The sequence below is a fragment of the Sceloporus undulatus genome, chromosome 2 (genome assembly GCF_019175285.1).
Source record: "Sceloporus undulatus isolate JIND9_A2432 ecotype Alabama chromosome 2, SceUnd_v1.1, whole genome shotgun sequence".
NCBI lineage: Eukaryota > Metazoa > Chordata > Lepidosauria > Squamata > Phrynosomatidae > Sceloporus > Sceloporus undulatus.
Genome location: NC_056523.1, coordinates 297,013,515 through 297,034,675, shown reverse-complemented (window position 1 = coordinate 297,034,675; position 21,161 = coordinate 297,013,515). Strand labels below are relative to the sequence as shown.

Sequence of the window (21,161 nt, the reverse complement as noted above, 5' to 3'; positions counted from 1 at the left end):
GTAGATTTCATCGCTATCCTGTCATTGAAACAGCATTGCCCAGCATTTTGCATTAACAGGGGTTCGCTTCACTGCAATGTCGCTTCAATGCTGGGACAATAGAGCTGCGATCGGAAAGCCTTTTGCGGGATCGCAGTCAAAGACGGGATAAGGAAGGGGGAGAGATCCCATCTTTATCCCATCTGTGTGATAATCTCTCCTGTGTGATTCAGAAAAACAACTTCCAAAGTACTTCAGAAAAGCAACAAAAGATGCAAATTGTGACGGTACAGTACTGAAAGCATGCTGAGCTTCAGGTTTATAGTGGTAAAATGAGGGGGACCTGCTAGATGTGAATCTCTGGTTGTGCTAAACAACCCAGAAAACTTTGCCCACTTTTAATTGCCTCACAAAGGTGGATAGTCACCTTGAACTATGTGACGGAATATGAACTATAACTCTTTTAAATACAAGACACTGCCTTGTGTGAGTAATAACACTGACATTATTAAGAAGCAGCAAAGACACGCTTGGTAAAACTGGACAGTGCAGTAGACTGAGAGCTGCAGCTGAACCAACGTGCAAATCTCAGTCCTGGCATCTATTTGCCTTTGTAAGCACACACTTATCCCTGAACCTCACTTTGTTGATGTTGTTGCAGGCTTTTCCAGCTCCATTGGCTAGCAACGTATATAATGTGCATCTTGGCTGGTCCAATAAAGGTATCATTGCTTTGTGGGATTTGTAGATTTTGGATCATACTGTACGTTGTTATATGGCCAACACAGCTACTCTTGGATTTGTTATTGTTCACCGCCTTTGAGTTGAGTTTGATTCTGCTCAGATGCTGCAGCCCAGGCCTGTGTCCTCCCTGGTCAAATCTAACCATCTGGCATGTGGTCTTCCACCTCTCCTAGCATCATTGTCTCTTCTAATGATTCATTTCCCCTCATGATGCGGCCAAAGTACATATATCTGTATACATATTATTATTATTATTATTATTATTATTATGCTTTATTTATATAGCACTGTAGATTTACACAGTGCTGTACATACAAACAATAAAATGGATAAAGTAAACCTGCCCATGGCGTACAATCTAAGAAATGATAGCATAATACATATAAATAGTTACAAAACAGTACAGGAAAAGGGTTCAAGAAAGTAAAGCAGGCAACAAGTTAAAAATGTCAAATGATAAATAATCGTCACGCAATGCAATATATATATGTGTATACATATGAATGCATGTGTATATGTTTGTCTCTCTCTCTATGTGTGCATATAGATGTGTGTATATGTGTATGTGTGTGCATTCATATGTATGTATACAGGTGTTTGTATGTATGTGTGTATATATATATCTATTTATATACATATATGTGTGCATGTGTGTATATCTATATATATGTGTGTGTGTATATCTGTAGGGACATATGTATATACAGTATGTGTGTATGTGTGTGAGGTGAGGCTCCAGGCCTTTGGGGAGAGAGGGGCAGCTTCTGCTGGGCGTTAACAGTCACCCTGGAGGCCCCGCCCCTTCAGTGCCAGAGGTGCCCCATTCGTGTCCCCGCCCCCTCTCGCCCCTCCCACTCCCTCAGCCGGGTCCGGCCGTGACGCCTCCACTCTCTGCGCAGGCGCAGCCGCTCGCGGCCACTGTTGTATCCGGCCGGCGCCTTTTTTCTTCCTCCTCCTCCTCCTCCCCTTCCCCCTCCTTCCCCGTAGAAACGGCCGTTGCTGCTCCTGCCGCCGCCGCCGCCGCCGCCGCCGCCGCTACCCTCAACGCAGAAGAGCCGCCGCTTCTCCTCCTCCTCCTCCGCTCCCTCTCCCCCCCCGTCCTTCTTCTCTATGACGCGATGGCGACGGCCAACTTCGGCAAGATCCAGATAGGGATCTATGTGGAGATCAAGCGCAGCGATGGTGAGCCTGGGCAGCCCAGGGAGGCAGGGAGGCAGGGGGCGTGTGTGTGGGGCGGAAGGATGGCGGGGGTCGGTCGCGGACGGAGATGGAGGGATGCGAGGCGCCTTCCCTCCCTCCTTCCCTCCGCTTCTCCTCCTTTTTCTGAGGGAGGGAAGGAAGGGCGGCGGTCGCGGGGCCCATTGTCGTCGGGCGCCATGCCGGGGTCGCCGGGGCAGAGAGGGTCGCTGCTGTTGTTTTGTCCCTCTGCGGCCGCCGTAGCCAGGGCGGTTTCTATAGCGATGGTGTTGACTGACAAGGAAGGAAGGCAGGAAGGAAGGAAGGGGTTTGTGACTGGACCCCAGCGGCGGAGAGACAGGATGGGCGGCAATGCAGGGAGGGAGGTTGCTGCAGTGCTGGAGAGGAGGGAGAGAGAGAGAGAGAGAGAGAGCAGGCCGTCCTCCTTTTCCCGGACGCGCCCTCCCTTCCCGAAGTCTCTTCCTGCCCAGGTCCTCCCTTATCAGCAGGGCTTAATATATAGATAGATAGATAGATAGATAGATTTGTACGAGGGGCTTTTGATAGGATTTTATGTGTGTCTTTCTGGCCTTTAGGTGTCCTCCATTTCCCCTGGTTGTCCTCCTTTGCGTTGGGGACATCTGGTCTCCCTGTTTGCATCTGTATCTATGTGTGTGTGTTTGTGGGGGGGGGGCTGCTTGGAGATGGCGAAGGGGGGCCTGGGAAGGGCGTGACCCTTTGTGGCCTAAGAGAGGGGTGTGTGTTGTGGCTCTGAGAGGGATGTAGGAAGGGTTGAATGGGTGGGTGGGGACCACCAGAGGAAAGGGCGATCTAGGGAGGCTGAGGTGAGAGAGGTGAGGTGTGTTTCCTGTGTGTATGTTTGTGTCAAGGAGGTTGTGGAAGGAGGGCTGGCCTCCATCCCTTGCAGGGTGACCAGGCGTCCTCCTTTTCCCGGACCCCCTTTCTGTCCAGAAGGGATTTCAAAATGCCCTCCGTTTTGGTCATGGTGAAGAAGCATGGATTTATACTTATTTATATGTTTTGAGTTTGGGGCCTTTTTATATTGGGTCATGCCTTCCATTTTTCCTTGAAGGCCCTCTAATTTAGTGGGCCTGGTCCTCCTTTGCGGTGAGGACATCTAGTCACCCTGATCCCTTGCAGGAGGAGCCCCCAACTCTTTCCCTTCAACAAGTGCCTTGGGAAAATATGCCGCCACACAGAAGAGTGTGGGAAACGCCTGCATGGAGGACCAGCTGGGATTATGGTTCCCTGAACAGCAGAGGGATGCCTTGTGAGCTTCATCTCTCTCCCTCTCTTTCCCTTTCTCCCAGTTATTCAACAGAAATCTTGCTGTCTTGTGTGGGGCGAAGCCAGAGCATTGCCCTCTCAACACCCGGATGTTTTGTCTTTCTTCCCCTCCTCCATTCAGCAGGGATGAATCTCCTGCCCGGATTCAGGTTTTCGTCATTTTTGCCCCCATGATTCCTATGTAGGGATGGAGATGAAGTTCCTGGGCTTGCGAAGGTTTGGAACAGTTACCTTTGAATAATGAGGGTACAGTATAGAATGCCAAGGGATCTTCTAGTCCCTTTGAGACTGGCTGAACAAACGAAGCTGGTAGCATGAGCTTTGGTAGACCTGAGCCTACTTCCTCACATGGATATAATATAGGCTGCATCCATGCTGCAGAAATATTCCGGTTTGACACCATTTTTAGCTGCCATGGCTCAGTGCTGTGGAATTCTGGGAATTATAGTTTGTTGTGGCACCAGGGCTACCATGGCGATGCTCTGGAAGGATGCCCATCCAGCAGGCTTGAATGCTCCAAGAAATACAGAACGGTATCTGATGTTTGTATGGTGACTGAGCTCTGGTGCCACAACAAACTACCCTTCCCAGAATTCAGTAGCATTGAGCCATGGCAGTTAAAGTGGTGTCAAACCAAAGTATTTCTGCAGTGAGGGGGGCTCCAAATGGAGAGAATATGGGCCCAGCTCTAATCATGAGAGATGCTCTTGGCTTGTTCCTTGCTGGCTTTTGTGATGGTGGGGTGGGGTCTGGTTAGGTGGAGGTTCCTTCTGGAAGGATGCCCATCCATCAGTCCTGGATACTCCACAAAATACAGAAGGATACCTGATGTTTATTTGGTGGCTGTGGGATACAATGCTGATGTATTAAAAGGGAGAAGAAAGCTCATAGTACTGTTGACCGTGCTTTCTCTTTCAGCCCTTAGGGCCTGTGTTCTTATTGTACCTTACCACTGCAGATGCTCATATAATAATGGAGTGTTAGAGATGGAGTGAGATGGAGCTCTTTAGTGATCAGTTGTGTCCTATAAGCAGGGTAAAATTCTTGTTTTTATTCCAGCTTCAAAGTGACCAAAGGATGTTTTCCTTTTTCCCCACAGAGGATAGAGTTGGGAGAACTAAGTAGGCAAGATAATTATATCTTCTGATTGAGCAGAAGTAGTTTCTGCCATGGAAATGTTGCATCCTGTCCTGATTCCCATCCTCCTTCAGTTGGTTATAACAAGTAAAACTCTTGCTGCAGCTAGTGGTGGAGGAAGAGGAGCACGCGAATGCCAGATTCCTCCGTGAAGCTATTCTCTGCTACATCTAGACAGTTTAAGGACTAGATCTTAAAACTATTTAAAATAAAGAGAAAATGGTTTAAGATTACTGTTTTGATTGATTGATATAATAGTTTACTTATTCGATCGGGGCACTTCTCATTAGACACTTGCCATCTTTCCAAGTGCTTTTGAGATTCTTTCTTTCAAAAGTCGTTTGACAGGGCGGCTGATGCTGGAAGAAAATGAGTCTAAAATCACCTTTGGTTCACAGAAATAACTTCGTTTGATTATAATCTGCTTCACCTCCCAGTTCTGTAACACAATAGGAACTGGATAATTGTACATCTCTTCAGAATCAAGCAGATACTCAGTATATTGACACTGATAATATCCAGAGGGATAATATTTTTACCTATTAAATAAACCGCATGGGGATGTGTGAAAACTCACCTAGATACATTTTCTACAGTTCGCTTGGCTGGTTTTAAAAAAGATGTTTTTTCCCTAGCTGATCTTTAAAACTGCCTTATGAATGAAACCACCTGAGAAGATGTTTATGTAGACTCCGATATTATCTTTTCTCTCTTAAAAAAAAATGTTGTGTTTCCTGGCAGAATCAGTTGCTGTAGTTTTCCATAGATGCAAGCAAGCTTAGTATAAAATTGCCCTTCTGTAGTATAGGAGTTGATTATTTTAGTTGTTAGCGATTAGAACATTTCTATTAGAAATGTGATTTGCAACTTCTCAGTCCCTTGGCATTTTTATTCGATGCCTGAGTAATGCAAGAGAGCAGTAAAATTCACAGCTTTGTTATAAGAGCATAAAAAGACACAGTACACAGGTATTTTAAAATAATTTTTTAAAAAAAGATTCTACCAATACAATTTTTGCAGAGTCAGACACTGTGGAAGTTAACTAGTTAATGTCAAAAAGTTGAATATCAGTTACTACAATAATGGTGTATATGGATCAGTGGGTTTAAAAGGTATTGCAGCAAATACACTGGGTGAAACTTGTAGTCAATTAAATTAACATTTGTACAATAAAATGTGCTAGTTTTTGCAGTTGGTGTATTCAGCTACTGTACGGAAGACTGAAGTTGCTTCTGCATTTATTTGTTGAATGATTTATATGCCCACTTTTCAGTTTTTAGACATATCAGGGAAGTTATCAGCAGCTAATCATACAAATGCAAATAATACTATGCATAAAATTGGCGCAATCAAATTAAGATCAGTATATTCTGTCAAATCTTTAGTTAAACCCATTTTAAGTGACATGTTTGAAGCTTTGGTCAAGTGAAAAGATCTTAACTGGTAATAAAAAGTCATCACAATTGTTACTTGGTTACTTTTCCCAGAAGTAGAAATCACTTTCACAGGACCATAGAAAGGGTACATGACTGCTACTTCCTTATTCCAAAATGCCCCATAAGTGGTTTCTGCCATCTTCTGGTGCTCCACATGCATCAAGGGTGGGAAACATGAATGAGTGCAGGGATAAATTGGACACTCCTGTCCACTCTCCCTCCAAAAAGGCAGCACTTCGTTATATTTTTTTAAAAAATGAAGTGACAAGCATTTCATTTCCAATTTTGACATTCACTTCCAGAGGGTTTTTTTTGCAACGGGGGGCAGGGACGACAACCCTAAACCCTACAGAAATAATGAAATAAGGTCAGCTATCTAATGTGGGGGACTGGCACTTTTTTGTTTCTAATGTGGGAGAGACCAGAACCATGTTTTTACTCCTTGGTTACAATTATTTCTTTCCTGAAAACACACTTCATTATTGCCTCTGGTCAACAGACAATCGCTTTGAGTATCACTGCTTTAGAGGATATTCACTGCTCTCAAAGTTCTCCATGAATATATATAATATAAGCAGGAGTAGGGGCTTAGGGTTATGTAGGGGATACATAAATAAGGTGGGGGTCACATATGATCTGTGGGCCACATGCTTGCCCACCCTCGATGTACATTTTGAACTCTGCGAGGAAACATTGTTTAAGATGATGGGAAATGGTAGACAGATTAGAATTCCAGTTTGGATCACCCTTTGGAAGGTTTTGTTTTGTTTGTTTTCTGAGAAAATGATCACAGCTAAAAACCACATATTTATATTTTATGTCTAGTACAGTGGATAGCATAGAGAAGGGCATTTCTTTACTTCCTAGTTTTGGGATTTTCTCAGTTTCTAACTATCCTGTCAAATTTTGTTGGCTATCTGGATATGGATGAGTCAGGGCTGACAAAACCTGACTGTTAGGATACAACTCATCATTCTCTTTCCCTTTAAATATACAGCATTACCTTCAAATGACTTTATCTCATTAATTCCAACCAAAAGCCACCATAAAAACAAAGCCCGCAATTTGAAAACATCCAATAAACTTCTTGACTAGAAACCAATATGCTAATTATATTCAAATATAGGAACAAAAGGAAACAATTGACTGATTTGGTTAAGAACTAGGCATGGAATTTCCCTCTCAGTATTTATTGTGAATGTGGGCCCACCAGTATGCATGCCTTGTAGAACTTTCTGGGGTGTCCATGATGTACCCTATTCTGAATGTATCCTTGGTTTTGGGTGACAGTGTTGATCTACAAGCTTTATTCAGAATCCTGAGCTTTGCTGGTTGCTATCATCTTTTAAAGACTATTTGGATTAATGAAAGAGTTCTGTTGTATTTGCAACCAGACTAGTGTGTGGCACAATTTTGGTCTAGCTGCCATAAATTTTAGTACACTTGCCTTCCAAACTGGGCAAACAACACTCATCAATTTTCTACAGCTACTAGCATTACCTCATAATTCATCACAACAATGCTTCCTGTTGATGTGCAGTACTAAGGACCTAGCATGAGTAGAAGAAGCAACAGAAAGGTCCCAGAGGCAATATTTATAGACAACACAAATTTGATGTTCACTTAATTATTTTCCTGTGTTATTCAGTCCAAGTAAACATTGAAAAATAATGTGTGTGGTGACCATTATGGAGAGAGAGAGAAGTCTATGTACACACATACACCCTCCTCGCTTTGGGGTATAGTCCTAAAAACTGGGCAAAGCCTTGAGAGAAGCCTTATTGCCCTTTGAGATTCTGAAAATATTTGGACTTGAGTAATAATACTGTTGTTGTTATCATTATTCCCATCATATTTATTTATATTTCTACAAAATTGGGACTCAAAGTGGCTCACAACTTAAAAGAACAATACATTTAAAATCATATAAAAGAAAACATTAAAACAGAATTAAGCTATTTACAATATTAAAACAATTCACATAAAATACAGATTTATAGAAAAATACAAAATTTATACAAATTCAAAAAATACAATTAAAAAAAGGTTCTTCAAAACATTTCAGTTAAAACAATACAACAACCCCCTAGCTCATTCTTTAAAAACTTTCTACCTTAAAAGCCTATGTGAATAAAATGGTTTAGCCTACCAACAGAAGGAGAACAAGGAGAGGGCCATTCTGGCTTTCCTGGGAAGGGAGTTACAGAGTCTAGGGGCAGTGACTGAGAAGGCCCTTTCTTGCTCCCCACCAACTGTGCTTGTGATGGAGATGGGGTTGAGAGAAGGAACTCTCCTGATGACCCCAGAGCCCAGGTTGTCTTGGACAGAGAGATACAGTCTGACAGATATTCTGAACCTGCGGCATAAAGTGCTTTGGAGGTCATAACCAGCACTTTCATTGTGCTGGGAGTCAAACTAACAATAGTTTACAGTGGCATAGTATGGTCTCAGTAGCTTGCCCTGGTTAACAGTCTGGCTGCATCTGTTTAGATCAGCTGAAGTTTCTGAATACACTTCAAAGGCAGTCCCAATTAGAATGTATTATAGTCCAAACAGTGTAACTAAGGCATGTACTACTGTGGCTGCTAGTGTTTCCAGGAACAGGTACAGTTGCTGCACAAGCTTTAAATGTTCAAAAGCATTCCTGGCCACTGCAGAAACTCCAGGGCCTCCAGGTTCAAAACTAATTCCAGGAGAACCCTCCAAATTGCGAACTTCAGGGGGAATTGCAAACTTCAGAGGAAGTATAACTCTAGCTAACACAGACTGAATCTCTATTCTCTGACTGACCAGGAGCACCTCTGACTTGTCTGGATTAAGTTTCAATTTGTTTGCCCTCAGCCAGTCCATTACTGATAACAGACACTGTTTTATGACCAGGACAGCCTCCTTGGATTGGGGTGGAAAGAAGTAGTAGAGTTGGGTATTGTCCACATGCACTGCATTTCAAAACTTCATAGAATCATAGAGTTGGAAGAGACCACAAGGGCCGTCCAGTCCAACCCCCTGCCATACAGGAGCTCTCAATCAATGCATCCTCGACAGATGGCCATTCAGCCATCAGATGACGTCTCCCAACTCTTTAATATACAGATTGCCCTTTCTACTCCCAGATTCTTTGTGCATGGATTCAGCAAACATGGCTTGAAAATATTAACATATATTGAAATACCAAAAAGCAAAGCTTGATTTTGCCCTTTTATGTAAGGGATGCCATTTCACTATGCCAATCCATTTAATGGGACTTGACCATTCATGAATTTTGGTATCCACAAGGGATCGTAGAACTAAACCTCAGTGGATACCAAGGGCCTATTGTATATGTTAAATAGCATGGGGGACAAAACTGAACCCTTTGGGACCTCAAAGGCTAGTCACCAGTGAGTCGAACAGAGTTCCCCAGCACCACCTGGGTTCACTCCTCCAACTCTAAAACAACGCATCTAACTCTCATCCCAGTGAGATGGCCTAGAAGGATACCATGGTTGATGGTATCGAATGCCACTGAGAGGTCCGGCAGGACACATTCCTCCTGTTCAGTTCCCTAAGTCATCTGACAAGGCAACCAAAGATGTTTCTGTCCCACAGCCAGGCCTGAAACCAGATTGAAATGGATCTAGACTAGTGGTTCTCAACCTTCCCAATGCCACGACCCTTTAATACAGTTCCTCATGTTGTGGTGACCCCCAACCGATGGTCTCGGCTCCTAAGATCATCAGAAATATGTGTTTTCTGATGGTCTTAGGCAACCCCTGTGAAAGGGTTGTTTGACCCCCAAAGGGGTTATGACCCACAGGTTGAGAACTGCTGATCCATTTCATCCTGAAACCCCTAGAGTTGAGAGGCCACCACACATTCTAATACCTTGCCCCGAAATAGTAGGTTGTACACAGGCTGATAATTATCCATTATAGTGGGATTCAGGAATGGGTTTTTGATGAAAGGCATCACAACTGCCTCCTTTAGGAAAATTGGAATGTTGCCTTGTTGTAGGGAGATACTGTCTACCCCTTTCTTCTGCACACTCAGTCCCTGTCTGGCTTGTTTGATAAGCCAGGAAGTGCAATGATTTAGCCCATGTTGTGGCTTTCATCTCTCCCAAGAACACTGTCAACATCTTCAGGCTGTACAAGCATCTATTAACACTGGTTAGACAGGAGCTAAGGTTACAGTCACTGGCATTGTAAACTACAGCATCCAAGTTTGGGCGGATTTGAATGACTATCTGCAAAGTGCTGTTCAACAGGCTATTGAATGGTTTGCATTTTCTACTCAAGAACCATTATGTAATGAAGCTCTGACTAGTCAAAGCAGCTTTGCTGGACAGCACCGTAAGATGCAATGGTGGCAGCAAAAAATAATTTGTTTGCTGCCCGCACTGCCATGGAGTAGGCCTTCAAAAAGGCTGTAGCCAGTGTTCTATTAGACTCGCTTTGAGTCTTTCACTAATGTTACTTGATTCTCCATCTCACTCACTTCATCAACATTTACTCCCTGGAAAACCAGGGGGGTTGGTTTGGCTCCAGTCCATAAGGAAGAATGCTCAGGAGTGATTGTGTCCACTGTCCTGGCCATTTCCCCATTCCAGAGGTCAGCTACTTCAACCCAGTTGCCTGCTGAGGGAACATGAAAATCCCAAGAACCGTCAGGAATCCATCTGGATCCATCAGCGTCCTGGGGCTGTCCTCTAGAGAGATTCATAGGTGTTTATCACACTATACTCTTATAGTGCTACTATTCCACTTTGACTGCTCTAGCTGCCTCCTGTTGCATTCTGGGATTTGCAGTTTTAAGGAGGGGTATTTAGAATTCTCAGGCAGATTTTTTATTTTTATATTTTATATTTTTATATTTTATATTTTTAGATTTTATATTTTTATGCTTGTGTGGACAGAGTCCATTTCATCAGAAAATGAATTGTGTCTGTGACAGCTCATCTCCCCACTTAGTTTCAAAGCTACTACTTGATTTCTTTACATCTTTCTATACTGAAACAGACTGAGATATAACCAAGTTACATTGTAATATAAGGAGGGATAATGTTTCTTTAAAAAGTACCAGAAAGTAACTGTTTTAGTTACTTTTCAGCAATATGAAAGTGAACAAATGCACTTATAACAATAACCAAGTACCTTTTGGAGTGTTGTATTTATAACTATTTTGAAATAATAAAAAAAACCTTTCCACCCTTTGTAATAACTTCCATCTTACTGCACAGAAATGGCCTTTCATTAAAAATAATGTTTAATTTAATTTTTAAAATATAATTACAAAAAAGGAAGAGAGAATGAAAAAGAAAAAGGTTTGGGGGGGGGGAGAAAGGGGAAAGGAATACATAGATATGTACATTAATATAAGCTGACCACACATCTCCAAATACATTTTCTTGTGATTTACATCTGTACTTACACAGTCATTGGTTACAGCAATAATATCTTCTGACCATTGGATGGTGAATGTTTGTCTTTCCAGCCTTCACATGTAACCCATATAATAAAAGCATAGGATCAAACAACACTGGCATCAGTTATATTCCAATTCATGGGAATATAATTTAAAAGTAGATATATATGTAGGATATGTGTAAAAATTCTGATATTAAATTGTTACTTTGCAATACATCCTACTAGAATGGGGTGACCACTGAACATGCCCACCGTCTAGGCCTCAAGGAAGAATATCCTTTTCGTATTTAGACAGTCCATGCCAACAGGTAGTAATCTGAAGGTGTTTCTGTTGTGCAGTTCATTTGTGGAGGAAGTTATTAAAATCTGTAGGACAAGTAGAGTGTCAATATGTTCAGCAAAAATTGGGAATCCATAGAGTCTCATAATTTAACATGTGAAAAGCTGGTCTTGTTCATAAGTGTACACATTTTCTCTGCAACTTATTATGCAATGAAAAACATCAAGCGTTGTAATTGGTACTTGTTAGCAGAATTGTCTTTTGAATTTATAACCACAGTCGCTTGTTTTGTCCCATTGTTCTGTCCACCCCACTTGTTTTGAAAATGACTTATTGTTTATTGTAAATACTTAGTCAAATTGCCCAATTATGCAAAATTTCTAGAATAGTCTTGATAGCAACTATGAAAGAAAACTTAACATACTTGTGAGAACACAAAAATGGAAAAGTTCTTATTTACATAGAACAGTTCCCTGGTCACTCAATTTTGTACAAGCACACCTCAGTTAACAAAGCTTCTGACAAAGAAGCTAACATCTTTTTATACCCATTTCCTCCTTTCCCCTCTTGTTTTCTGTCAAGCTGGAAGGCTTTTTTAAGTAGCATCAGTATTGGGAGAATGGTGAAGGAGGGTGTTTCACCAGTTATTCCCATCATGTTAAAGAAGCATTGAGGTAGAAGTTTGGCCACCAGGATGGAAATCATAAGAGAGGTGAGGGCTGGTGAAAGAAAAAAAATGAATTTAGGTGAAAGCTTTCAGTGGTCTCTAGAAGTGTCCTTTTCACAATGGTGGTTTCATTTCACATTGTGAAATGCTGTATTGCATATTGTTTAATTCTGAATAAATGTTTTGTTGAAACATGCTGCTCTTTTTTGTTTGTTTTTAGGACGCTTATACCTATTTGTTCTATGTTACTTCTGCCTCTGGTACCAAATTTTCCATTAAAGGAGTAATGCCCAGGAAAACATCTGCTTCATTAACTGAGATATACCTGTATATCCTTCCCTGGGAATATGGACCCTATCAGACTATGCTGTTATAGTACTGTTATTCCACTAACATCTACAGCTGACTCCTGTGGAATCCTGGGATTTGCAGTTTAGGGGGGGGGCATTCATAATTCTCTGCCAAAGAATTCTTTGTTGTTGTTATGTGCCTTCAAGTCATTTCCAGTTTATGGCAATCCTAAGGTGAACCTATCATGGGGTTTTCTTGGCAAGGTTTGTTCAGAGGAGGTTTGCCCTTGCATTCCCCTGAGGCTGAGAGCATGTGACTCACCCATGGACACCTAGTAGGTTTTCATGGCTGAGAGGGGATCTGAACCCTGGTCTCCAGAGTGGTAGTCCCAACACTCAAACCATTACACCAGGCTGGCTCTTCGGCTTCACTAAACTAAACACTAAAGTCCACAGGAGGCAGCCATAGAGATTAAAGTGGAATCATAGCACTATAACAGCATAGTGTGATATTATCCTGAACTGAAATAGGGCTTTTGTAAAAATTCTCAGAAATATTGAAGGTGTGGGTAGGTGTGAGATGAAACATTGCTTCTTTCTGTGAAAAACAAAACAAAAAAATAGTGAAAATGGGAATAAATACAATACCTATTTGCAAATAAAAACTAATTTTACTGCTTTAGCAGTTCAAAATGCTTTATTTGCAACCAAGTTAGTGTATCAGATAGTATTTTTTGATACTAGGAACATTAAAAAAATACTAAAGGTGTTGTTGTTCTTGTGTACCTTCACAATGTTTCTGCCTTATGGCAACTCTAAGTTGAACCTGTCACAGGTTTTTTTTTGAGCTGAGAGTATGTGAGTCACCCAACCTCACACAGTGGGTTTCCATGGCCGAGTGGGGAACCAAACCCTGGTCTCCAGAGTTGTAATCCATCATGGTGGTTCTATGAAAGACTTAGGATTGTACAGTATAAGTGATCTAATCAATATTGTAAAGAGAGAGTGGTAGACTAGCAAAGTTTTGGTCTCTTAGTTTTTCCCATGTGAGCAGTAAGAAGAAATGAAAATCTACAAATTTTTGTAATAAAAGTATAATACCTGTATTTAGACAGCAGCAATCTGATGCAATGATGGTATTTCATGCTTTGTTGCAATCATGCTAGACTCTAGCAGCATGTGTGATTATATAAGTTAAGTGAAAACTGAACATATTTTAGTCTTAAATACTATTTTATCAGCACAAGTAATCACCCACTTCACTATGCTTCTGTTAAAAAATGGCAGCATCCAGTAGATGAGGAAATGCATCTTAGATTTGGGTACATTTCTAGCAGAGGTGACCAGGTTCATCCTGTGGGCTCCATGTGCCAGTCAAGTCCATTTTTCTGTCTTCCCAAGGTTCCTCCCCGCCCTGCAGTTTTTCAAATCAAAATGTTTTTATGGCAAAAATTGGTCAGTAGTGTTCCTGACAGTTCTAAGGAAGTTGTTGACCATTTTTGCCCCATTTCAGAGGGTTTTGCCTGTTTTAGGCCTCTCTTGTTAATTGTTGTGAAGTCAGAACGAGAGACCAGTGGGAATTCAGGCTTGATTTCCTTTTTGACCTATTAATTTATCTTTTTGGCTATTGATGGTATCTTTAAAACTCTCCTTCAGCACCACATTTTGAATGAGGCGAATCTCTCTTCCTGTCAGCTTTCTTCACTGTGCAGCTTTCACAGCCATCTACGCCTGCATGGGCATTTTTCAAAATATTCAAGTCATTTTCAGTTATGAAAAATGGTCCACGTGGGTGCGAATATTAAGTGAAGGAAAGCCAAAAGCATGGCAGAATTGGTGATCACATTACACAGAGGCTATGTGCTTTTTTGCCATTTCCGCCCAGAAAGCATTAGTTGTTTTTTTTTGGGGGGGGGGGGGGGGGGGGTAGCCCTCCTATGATGGCCCATGCAGCTGTTTAACCACTGGATGTTGGCCAGCCCTAGTTTAAATATGCACAGAAGTGATCATTCTCTATTTCTGTAAATTGTCTTACATACATATCCTCATACTACACAGTTCCTGGCATTCTGAGTGTGTGAAATCTTGCCTTAAAGAAAGCATTAAACTAATCCCCAAAGAGGAAATATTTCACTGGAGTATTTTCTCCTCCTTCCTCCCAAGATTATTATTTTTCCATGGGGAAAAGGAACAATTTGTCATTGGAGGGGGGAGAATAGGAAAAAAAAATTATTCCCCCCAGTTTTTCCCAGGGCTTTGCATTTTACTTATAAGGGACATGTATGGATTCCTGTGAGAAATGGAGGCGAAGGGAGCTCTTCAGAACATGTAATGTTTGATTTACAGTGTAAACCAAACTAGTTTCCTGGGGCTGGTAAAAATAATTTTGAGGAGAGGTTTAGAATTTTCCTAAATCAACAGTTCTTATTTAGTATATTTATTTGATTTATGTTTGGCAAATAAAATGACAAAAAAGCATCTTCCTGTAGCACAAAGTACTGAAATGTCACCTTTAAACAGCTTCTAACTTTACCTGGAAGATATTCTTATTAGAATGCTTGGACATATTTAAAGAAATGGCAGCTTAACACTTCATTTACCAGATTTCACTGTTCTCTTCATAAGTATATTTTGAATGGGATTTGTTGTTGTTGTTGTTTACCTTCAAGTTATTCCTGACTTATGGTGACCCAAAGGCAGGCCTATCACAGTGTTTCCTTAGCGAGGTTTGTTCTGAGGGCATTAGTTCCCAGTAAACGTGTTTAGGATTGAAGCCATATGGGCAATAATGAAGGTGTTGCAAGCTGTATGCATACTTTTTTAAGGCTGTCTGCAGAACTGTGTTAAAAAATATATGTACTTCCTAGGCATTGTTATAGGAAAAAGTTAATTATCTGTTTTATTTTGGATTTGATTAGTATTCATTCCTTTCAGCTTCCCAGTTTTTGTTTTTTGTTTTAGTATGTTACTGGTAAGCTTTTCAAAACAATGCATTTTGTAAAGCATAACTTTTCTCCCCTAGAAATATATGTCAGATGATTTCTTTTTGCCTCAACTTACTGGAGGTAGACTTGCAAATATCCAGGGTTTGGATTTTGTTTGGTTGGGTGGAGTTTTGTTTTGTTTTGTTTTGCTTGTGGATGGACTTTTTCAACTCTCATATCTTTGGTTTAATAGATTTTTAGTAGAATTTCTCAGAAGTAACCTTGCCTGAGATCTTGAAGAGCCACTGTCAATCAGTTGCTATGTTTGTATGTCACTCTGAACTATGGTTTAGTGTGGTGTACAGAAGCAGAGCCAGGAAAGACTTAGGCTTGCACACTCCTATTCTTTTTTTCTCCCTTGTTGCTGGGTGAGTGGGTAGGAGGAATGTTTGGAAACTTCCACTTCCAGTTCATGACAGTTTACTGTAATATCTGAATTTGGAATTCTGGTTGACATTAACTATGGTTAATTTGAACAAACTGAAATTCAAAGAGAAAATTCATATAATAATTAAACAAAGTGCAGTAGTACATAATTTTTAAAATTATTTTTTAAGGCTGGGAGGCTGCTTGTTAAGGCTTGGAAGCTGCTGTCTTTATTTCTCTTGCTGCAGGGTAGAAAGAAAGAGGCTTGCACTCTGTCTCTAGAATATACAGAGCTTGTATTACAGAAAGATAAACTGTAGAAGATGTGCCCTAGAGTAAATTGTTTATTCCCTCCCTCCACAGAATGTGAGGCTCTAAGGATGGAAGGAAGACAGTCACTTGCATACAGTCACCAGTATGCAATAGGAGTTGATACACATTCTGAATCAATTGGTTATCTCTTTTCCAGCCTAATATAGATCTGCTTCCAATCCAGAAGAAAAAATATTGGGCCTGAACAGACAGGCCAAAATAAATCTGCTTCGGGTCACTTTTGAGGTATGCTGTTTAAATAATGCATGCATTTTAAGAGGCCGGAAGCCGCGCCAAAGCCATGCTCCAGTCCTAAGGACTGGAGCGCAGCTTTGGCATAGCTTCTTTACTCTTACAGCTTTTTTAATATGTAGAACTGTATTTCAAGGAGCAGAATGTGATTGGGAAGGTAAAAAATTCTGTTTAGAAAAATAGAAGGAGAACTTATCAGTTATTGAAGTTTTATTAGTAATTCTGCTGTTAGGAATATTCCAATTTCTACTGTGCTGCAGTAGCTCTGTGTTTGTGGGTATAGATTTTACTTACCATGAGTGGAAGTAGGTGATCCCTGTGGAGTTATGTAATTAAACAATGCATTAGACGGAAGGGTGAATAACTGGCAGTACACATATTATACTATAAGCTTTATAATGTCAAAGTGTTTCCAATATATAATCCTATAAAGTAAAGTAGGACAATCTATGGTTGGTGGGGTAAACGGTCAAGATAATCACTAAGACGGAGGTGAGTAGAATTATAAGAGATGACAAATCTGAGCTAAGCTGTGATGAGATGCACTAAGGATATTTGGAAAAATAAAACTCTTTTGGCAGTCCTTAAAAGGTTTACTCTTTGTGAATTTCTGCCATGGGAGATGCTGCAAACAGAAGACAGACACCTTGGGATACCCTCTGTAATTGTAATTGAAGAGGCTTCATCAATAACATGTTATGAGCCTCTTTGCCACTAACTCCACTTTTGGTGTCACTTTGGTCCATTCAAAAAACTGTCCCTGCTGCAAACTAGCTTTGCTCATCTTTGGTGATGTTGTCAGGCAACCAAATCTGATTGTCTATAAAGCATCACTATTACTCCGAAAAAAGGTTATTCTCCAATAAAATATGGTACTGAAGTTGAAATTAATGGGCCTGCAAATGAAAGCAAGCCTCAACTCCCAGATGTTACCATCTCATCCTTTCTGTTCACTGAGGAACATTTAAGTGAGCACTTTACAGATATCTAAAGCTTGTCAACAGAAAGAATGGAAACGAACTGCTCCCATAGGTGTGACAAGAATAACAAGGTGTGCAGGTATGCAGTTGCTTGAAAGAAGAATCGAGCAGACTACAAGAAAACATTCTGTAGATAAGATCATTTGAGTGTATGGACCCAGTCATTTGAAACCTAATTATTGGACTACAGCTAAAAATAGACATACTAAATATTCAGGATTCATGCTGAAGCATTTCTGGATATAATGGATAGCTAGTGTCCCCCCCCCATTTGTCTCTTTAACACACCTAAATGATACTGTATATTTATTTATTTTCATGTATAACTTTGATGAAATGTGAAAATAGTACCCACAGAGATTGTTGAAAACTAATTTTTAAAAATCCTAGGTCTTATAGATCTCACTATAGAAAATAAACAGTCAGGGATCCACTTAGACCAGCTTTCTTTTCTACATGGTAGCCACCCAAATGTCTCTTCAGATTGTGGGTGAAATGCATTGTTCTGCCTCCTTTAAGAAACATGTGAGAGAAGTTAGCTTGATAAATAACAGCTGGTTCATGATGACCCAGTGAAATTAGAAACTGAATGGAGATTTGAAACCAGATATCTGCAGTCATAGTGTGATAGTCTAATCATTGTAGAACGTTGGCTCTTTGCTGAGTAGCATTTTTCAGTTCCATGGTAGGGAGGTGGCCTTTTTTTAATGGTTGTGTTTGTCCACGTGGAGCTATGCTCATGGAATGAGATTTCAAGATTTTATTTTTAAAGTATTTCTGTATCACTTCCCAGCCCACAAGGGCTCCCAAGGCGATGAACAAATAAAAACCAATTAAAACACAAAGATAAAAACATTTTTTTAAAAAACCACATTAAAATACTTTTTGAAAACTCCTAAAAGCAGTCTAAAAACAGTCCTAGAATCCAGTTTTGAAACATTTAAAATATTTACAGTAAATGCCACGTGGAACAGCACTGTTTCCACTGCCTGCTAAATCTTAAAAGAGATGGGCCCCACCTAAGTTCCTTTGGTAGGGAATTCCACAGGTGCTGCTACAGAGAAAGCCCTGTTACATGTACCCACCAACCAAATTTCATCATGTTTATTTATTGAATTTATCCCCCACCTTTCTCCCAGGATGGGATTCAAGGGACTGGTTGCAATGGAACAATAGCTGATTTTGTAATAGGTTTGTTGGCAGCCTTCTTGGAGCAGTTGATGTGAAACTATCTTTTTATAAGTTCTTCTTCACTTTTTGATGGCCTTTGAAATTATTTATCAAAGATTATGGTTTTGAAGGATTTTTTTGGGGGGGCTATTTCTTTATGATGCAGACTCCAGAATGATCAAGTTGGCACATGATTTTTCAGGCTATGGGTGTCAAAAATAGACCCTTACCTAAGTCTCCATGTAGTACAGAAGCAGCAGAGGAAGATTATCTGTGGCCAAAGCAGATGGGTCAAACAAAGCGCCTTCCGGGTGCTTTGGAGGTGTGGTGTTCAAAAGGCGAACACCCCTAAAGTGACTGTAAGCCACTCTGGGATCAGCTAATGCAGCTTGAAACTGGCCTGAAAAAGAGCAGCAAAAGCCACTCCTGCTGGTGACTCATTCGGGACCATGGGATTGTGGCGTCTGGTTGCCATCATCCCAGAGCAGTCGCAGCCGGAGTGGCCACAGATATTTCTATTTGACCTGTCTGTTTCATGCCTAAGTAAATAATCAGGTGCCTCCAATTTTCTGATTAAATCCAGCTGTGGATTGATATGGTTAGTTTGTTATATTTATATCCCTCCTTTCTACCAGAAATTGTTATGGTAGTCAAATTTAGAAAATCCTCAAATACAACTATTTAAACACATAATAAAAAACAACAACAAAGCATCTAGACACTTAAGATTGTTTTTAGCATCCTCATTCTCAGCATCCTCATTCAAATGTCAAAGACCTGTCTTTGCGTCCTGGTGAAATGTAAACAGGTGGAACTAGCCTAATCTTCCTTGACAGAAAATTCAGAGACTGGGAGCAAGTACTGAGACATCCATTCCTCACATTGCCACCAAATGAACTCTGATGGTAGTAGAACTGAGAAAACAGGGCACAAATTCAAAGTAGACTGTGATCTTCCAGGCATATTGGTTCCAAATCATATAGGGATTTGTAGGTCAAAACCAGCATTTTGACTTGTGCTTGGAAACAAGCCCATAGCCAGTTCCAGTTTGCCATAACTATAGTCACATAGCTTTCTGAATTTGGTCTTTTTCTAAACTTTTCTGAAGTAGCACTATATCCAGTATGTTATTATAGTCCAAACTTTGTTCAGATATGACACCTTCCAGGAACAACCAAGAGTTGGCACTCACGGCCATTGCTGAAACTCACACAGATTCAGGGTTGAATCCAAGAGCAGATCTGAGTCTACAGAAGGAATGTAACCCATTTCAGTACAGGCAGATTCTCTGTTTTCTGATCTTCCTTTAAATTGAGTAGGAACACCACTGTTCTCTCTTGGTTAAGCCTCAGACTGTTTTCCCTCTTTTAAGTTCTGCATCAGACCAAGCTCTTTTACCATCACTCTCAGTTATTGCATGATGACAGTCCCTTTCTTTAACCACCCTCCCTTCCTTATCGTCTGATTAGCTGCTATGTGTAATCTGATATGCCATACTCTTTTGCTGACATAGCCTTTTCTGATTTTTTTTTATTGAACTGCCTATTTCCTGCACTGCTGGCTCTAAATGCTTCAGCTTCTTTTTACACTTTCCAGACTTTTCCTGCCATTGCTGTTTAGTATTTGTTTGGATCAACTGCTGGGATTGTAGTTTGTTTATAATCAACAGGGAATCGTGTTATTTTAAATTCATTGCTTGGAAATCAGAATCGGTGGATTGTGAATTTATTAAATTCAATTCAGATTCACAGCCCATTAGCCTTAATATGAATTTAAATTAATTTAGTTCATTGGATTTGACTGAAATGTTAAAGGTGACCAATTTAGTTAAGTAGACAACAACAATCTTTAATTTGCTGTTTTACAATTCTCCAACTCCACCAAAATATATTAAATGTCTAAAAGCTATCTGCATGACGCCCCAACCCCCAGTTTAAGGCATTGCTGTGAAAAATCCAGTTCCTGCTGGTAAGTACAGAACATTGTCTTGTGTAAGTAGATGGGTCTGCAGTTCACTTCTGTAAACACAGAATTTTTTTAAAAAAAATAGTTGCATTATTTTCTCCTTGACACATATTCTGCCTCTGACCATGAAAGCTTGTGTTTCATCTGGGCTTTATGTTATTCCTTCAGCGCTGATTGGTATAGCCATTTTACTCTTGTGAATGGGAAGTTTAACCATACCAGTGCAGTAGCTACTTGTGCCCTAACCATATGCTTCCACTCTCTGGGGGCAGGGCCACATGCTGGGGGTGGAGCTTCCACCCTCCGGGGGTGGAGCTTCCACCGAAGCCCCGCGGGGAGGAGGAGGTGTGTGCCCGTCCTCTCCTCCTTGGTCCCTTCCCTCGGCTGAACGGGCTCCAAGGGGCCCTTTCGGCTGAAGGGAAGGGAGGCCGAAGGGAAGGGTTTGGGCACCCGTCCCAGGCCCTTCCCTTATGCTGAAAGGGCTCCAAGGAGCCCAGGAGGTGGCAGGCCGCTTCCGTGGGCCCCTTCTCAGCCCGTGCAGCCCCAGGCTTCCCTCCAGAGAGAGAGGCCTGGGGCCGCAAGGGCCGTGGGGAGCCCGTGGAGGCGGAAGGCCGCTTCCGCGGGCCCCGTCTCTGCCCGTGCGGCCCCAGGCCTCCCTCCGGAGAGAGAGGCCTGGGGCCGCAAGGGCCGTGGGGGAGCCCGTGGAGGCG

The 21,161-nt window shown here is 41.3% G+C and overlaps 1 protein-coding gene across 5 annotated transcripts in view; it reads left to right on the top strand.

The window, feature by feature from the left end:
• The first annotated feature begins 1,627 nt into the window (after positions 1-1,627).
• Positions 1,628-21,161, top strand: part of KIF2A (kinesin family member 2A) — an 81,131-nt gene continuing 61,597 nt past the window's right edge. For all 5 annotated transcript variants that reach the window (XM_042450312.1, XM_042450309.1, XM_042450310.1 and 2 more), the window contains exon 1: positions 1,628-1,905. In XM_042450312.1, coding sequence (XP_042306246.1) covers positions 1,842-1,905 — 64 coding nt within the window. In that variant the 5' untranslated portion in view covers positions 1,628-1,841. The remainder of the gene's footprint in view (positions 1,906-21,161) is intronic.